General features: G+C 40.7%; 1 protein-coding gene across 3 annotated transcripts in view; it reads left to right on the forward strand.

Annotated features, from left to right (window-relative positions):
* RPGR (retinitis pigmentosa GTPase regulator) overlaps window positions 1–4,510 on the forward strand; it is a 67,449-nt gene that overhangs the window by 57,978 nt on the left and 4,961 nt on the right. For all 3 annotated transcript variants that reach the window (XM_017507018.2, XM_037730890.1, XM_037730891.1), the window contains exons 15-16: window positions 2,601–2,658; window positions 4,263–4,351. In XM_017507018.2, the coding sequence (XP_017362507.1) occupies window positions 2,601–2,658; window positions 4,263–4,351 (147 nt within the window). The remainder of the gene's footprint in view (window positions 1–2,600; window positions 2,659–4,262; window positions 4,352–4,510) is intronic.

Here is a 4,510-nt window from a genome sequence, read left to right on the forward strand (position 1 = left end):
GTTCTCTTGCTGTGTTTTTCAGCTCCATCAAGTCGTTTATATTCTTGTCTAAGCTGTTTATTCTAGTTAGCATCTTATCTAACTTTTTTTCTAGGTTCTTAGTTTCTTTGCAGTGGGTTAGCACATGTTCTTTTGCTCTGAGAAGTTTGTTATTACCCACCTTCTGAAGCCTATTTCTGCCAATTTATCAGACTCATTCTCCATCCATCTTTGATCCCTAGCTGCTGAGTTGTGATCCCTTGGGAGAGGCATTCTCGTATTTGGTGTTTTCATCCTTTTTGTGCTGGTTTCTTCCCATCTTAGTGGTTTTATCTACCTGTGGTCTTTGTAGTTGGTGACTTTCGGATGGGGTCTCTGAGTGGACGTCCTTTTTTGTTGATGGTGAAGCTATTTCTTTCTGCTTCTTAGTTTTCCTTCTAACAGCCAGGCCCCTCTCTTGCAGGACTGCTGGAGGTCCATTCCAGACCCCTCTCACCTGGGGATCACTGGCAGGGGCTGCAGAACAGCAAGGATTGCCACCGGTTTCTTCCTCTGCTACCCTCATCCTAGAAGGGTACCCGCCAGATGTCGGCCTGAGCTCTCCTTTATGAGATGTCTCTTTGGGTATATGGGGAGTTGCTTGAGGAGACAGCCTGTCCCTTATAGGAGCTCAAGTGCTGTGTTGGGAGCTCCGCTGTTCCATGCAGAGCTGCAGGGCAGGTACCTTTAAGTCTGCTGCAGCTCAACTCATAACTGCCTCTTTTCCCAGGTGCTCTGTCCTAGGAAGATTGGCTTTATTTATGTTCCTGTCGTGCTGCTACCTTTTTTCATAGATGCCCTGCCCCACATGGCGTAGTCTAGTCACAGTCTGCCAGCAGAGGTGTTGCTGAGCTGCCGCAGGCTCTGCCCAGCTGCTGTGTGATCTGCCTCGGTAGTGACGGACTGCCTCGGTAGTGGGGGACACACTTCTCCCCACTGAGCTGGACGGTCCTGGGTCTAGCTGCACTTGCTGTGAAACTCTCAATCCAGAGCATTTCAGATTGCTTGTTTTGTGGGGGTGGTACCCACCGAGCCACATCGCCTGGTTCCCCAACTCAGCACCCTCCCTTTCAGTTGAATGTGTGGCTCTGTCTTCCAGGCATTCCAGGTGCCAGTTGAAATGGCTACCCAGACTTGTGTGAGTTTCTGTGCACTGAACCAGCAGCAGCTGAAACTGCCACGCTGAAAACTCGTGGCGCTTTTCAGCCCGGGAATCTCCTGGTATGTGGGCAGTGAAAACTTGTTTGGAAATGTGGTGAGCACTCACCCTCTGCGCTGTTCTAGCTGGGAACTGCACTCTGGAGCTGTTCCTATTTGGCCTTCTTGGATCACCGTCTAGCACACTTTCTAGAATGCTGCTTGGTAGCATTCTGCTTCCCACATGAGTGGAAGTAGAGTGGTATGGGCCAGGATAGTATACTGTTGGGAAATTAACCAAGAAGTTCAGCACCTGGTCCTTGAAATGTTGAAAGTGCAAAGTTAGGAGCCCTGCCACTGGTGGCAGAAATGGGGTGTGTATGTGTATGCACACTTGCTTAAATTTACATGTGTGAATGAATGAAAGCTGGTCACAGCAGTATTTTGAAGTTGTGATCAGTTCTTCAAAGATGCAGTCTAGACAAAAGTATGTATAGAAGGAATAGGAGAAGATATCACTAAGGAAGCAAAAATCACCCTGAAAGTGGAGCTAGAGATGCCCAAAACATAATCTCTTCCATTGGCAGTTTTGACTGAGAGTGACCTTGCTAGGAGATAGTTGGTAGGTTTGAAATCATTCGTTTGCTAACACTACTCTGGATTAACTTCTGAAGTATGGAATTCTGCAACCCAAACTGCATGACATTGTACTGATTCATTTTTGTTTTCAATTTTTGAACCTCTTATGCAGAACACTGAGTTAGTCATACCTTCTAGTTGATGAAACACTCTCATCATTGCTCTTCTCATGTAAATGTATTCCCTTTTACCTCCATTTCCCCTTCCCCTTTTTCCCTAACATAGACAACCAGTGAAACATACTTGTCATTTTATTTGAATGTGTACTTGTGAAACATGTTTTGTGTACATACATTTTAAATTTACAAATTGATATTTTGCTAAAGGTCATTCTATTCCTTGGTTCCTTCTTTTTCCAAGACTCCTTTCTCTTACTAGGAAAAAAAATATTCTGGCAGTTATTATTTTCTTTCAGAAGGAGAAAATGGTTCTGTTTATAGGGAACATTGATGAGTTCAGGTCAGGGTGGTCTTTAAGATTCTTTAACATAGAAATCATTCAATACTAATTTGACGCTGTAAAATGTTGAGACAAGTCATATGCCAATTAGTGTTCATGAATCTTCTTTGAGGAGAATTCTTGAATCACAGTTTTTTTAATGACACAATTTTAAGCTAGGAGGACATTTGCAATCAGTCAGCGTCTAAGGCTCCTCATTTTACAAGAGCTCAGCAAAGTGAAATAATTGTCACATGTTTATGTCATTAGCTAGAGGAAGACTCTGGAACCTGCTTAAAGATTCAGACTAAGTTTTCTAGACCAGCACAAAACTATTTGCTGTTATATTGCTTTGTTATTGTTTATAGAAAGAAAAAGCCAACCTACAGGAACGGGCCGTTTTTGAATACAATGAAAACCTAAAAGGTATGAGCACGTTTGATAACATACATATATACATACATGCACACATATATATGCATATATATGCCATAATTGGGTAATTACAAGCTTACATATCTTTTAATAGTTTTTACTGTCACATGATCCTCATATGAAGCTATGAAATATGTGATACAGGCTTACCTGTTCTTATATATAACCACCACAGCTTCTTCACATACGAATATTTGCATTATTCATTGCTGCTTACGTGTTAAGGATTTGTTTTTGTTTTTGTTTTTGAGACAGAGTTTCGCTCTTGTTACCCAGGCTGGAGTGCAGTGGTACAATCTCGGCTCATCGTAACCTCTGCCTCCCGGGTTCAAGTGATTCTTCTGCCTCAGCCTCCTGAGTAGCTGGGATTACAGGCGTCTGCCACTATGCCTGGCTAATTTTTGTGTTTTTAGTAGAGATGGGCTTTCGCCATGTTGGCCAAGCTGGTCTCAAACGCCTGACCTCAAGTGATCTTCCCGCCTTGGCCTCCCAAAATGCTGGGATTACAGGTGTGAGCCACCGCACCTGGCTGGTGTTAAGAAATTTAAGTAGCCTTTTTACTACCTTTTTTCTCTCTATTTGATCAGTATTATTAAATCAAGCTTTTGCCCCAAATTCCAATTTATATTTCTAGTGAGCACTGCCAGACTCCATTGCCTAAGCAAGTTGGGACAACTGGGCTGGCCTAAAGCCACAGCGGTCACCCAGTTATTCCCTCCCAGGGGCCCAGACCTGAGTCTGATCTTACCATAGACACTGAAGAGAAGTTCTTTCCTAAGCTTATCTATTAGTGTCAGAAAACAGGTGCTGTGGAATAGGGGCGACTGTGATTGCTCTTGAAATCTACATAATCTAGACCCAGATCATCTGTGTTTCTGCAGTACGACTCCCACATTGTTTCCACACCATCACACTGCAGTATATATTTGACCGTGTTCTCATAAAAAATAACTATCTGTAATACTGGATATCATATCCAAACTTAAGCTGAGGAAGGAATACTTTCCTTCATCCCGTTCCTTTTAACTTCTGCCACAAAAGTAGTACGTTTTAGAATATTTTAGGCAAGTGTTAAAAAAATGTATCACCTCTAAGTATTCTTAACATATAGCCTAAAGTGCTACAAAGAAATTAAATATAAACTTTAAGTAGTTGATTATATAAAATTAAAACAATGAATATGCCTTACAAGTATACTTTAAAGATAATTATTCAGTTATAGAACATGTGGATTAATTTGAAACACCAAAAAATAGAATGTCTGTTTGAGTATAAAGAATGTAATCATAACTAGGTTAATTTTTAAAGTAATTTGTATTTTACAGAAGTCTTCTCTAACATTTGCTATTACCTTTGTAGCAATATTTGGATACTGGTCATCTAAACATTGACAATTTTGGTGAGGTAATTCTGGGCTTTTCACTTTAAGCCAACTTTTCAGGAAATATGCAGTGTAGGATATTGTCCACTACTCCAGTGGTGAGCCCTTTTAGTATCATCCCACAACTCAGGGTTCATAGAGTTTCACTGAAAGCATCAGGTCTTTTCTTTTTCCTATTACTTAAAAGTAGTATTTCTGAATGATCCAATTGTAGGAAACATACTTGATCATGCCAAAAGCAGTTCATTAGAAATCCTAGAAAATAAAGAATCAACACCAAGGAAAGACATGAAAAAAACGAAGGTAAGTGAAATGAATTATCCTTTTTAATGCTAAGACCAAAGTATTGAATTATTCCTTTTACTTTTCATATGGTGATTCACACAATTTAACTGTCTTAATATGAGTTTTTATGGCCCGAAAACCTGAAGAATTTCAGGTGATGTCGCATTTTTTTTTTTT

The sequence above is a fragment of the Cebus imitator genome, unplaced genomic scaffold (genome assembly GCF_001604975.1).
Source record: "Cebus imitator isolate Cc_AM_T3 unplaced genomic scaffold, Cebus_imitator-1.0 Scaffold366, whole genome shotgun sequence".
NCBI lineage: Eukaryota > Metazoa > Chordata > Mammalia > Primates > Cebidae > Cebus > Cebus imitator.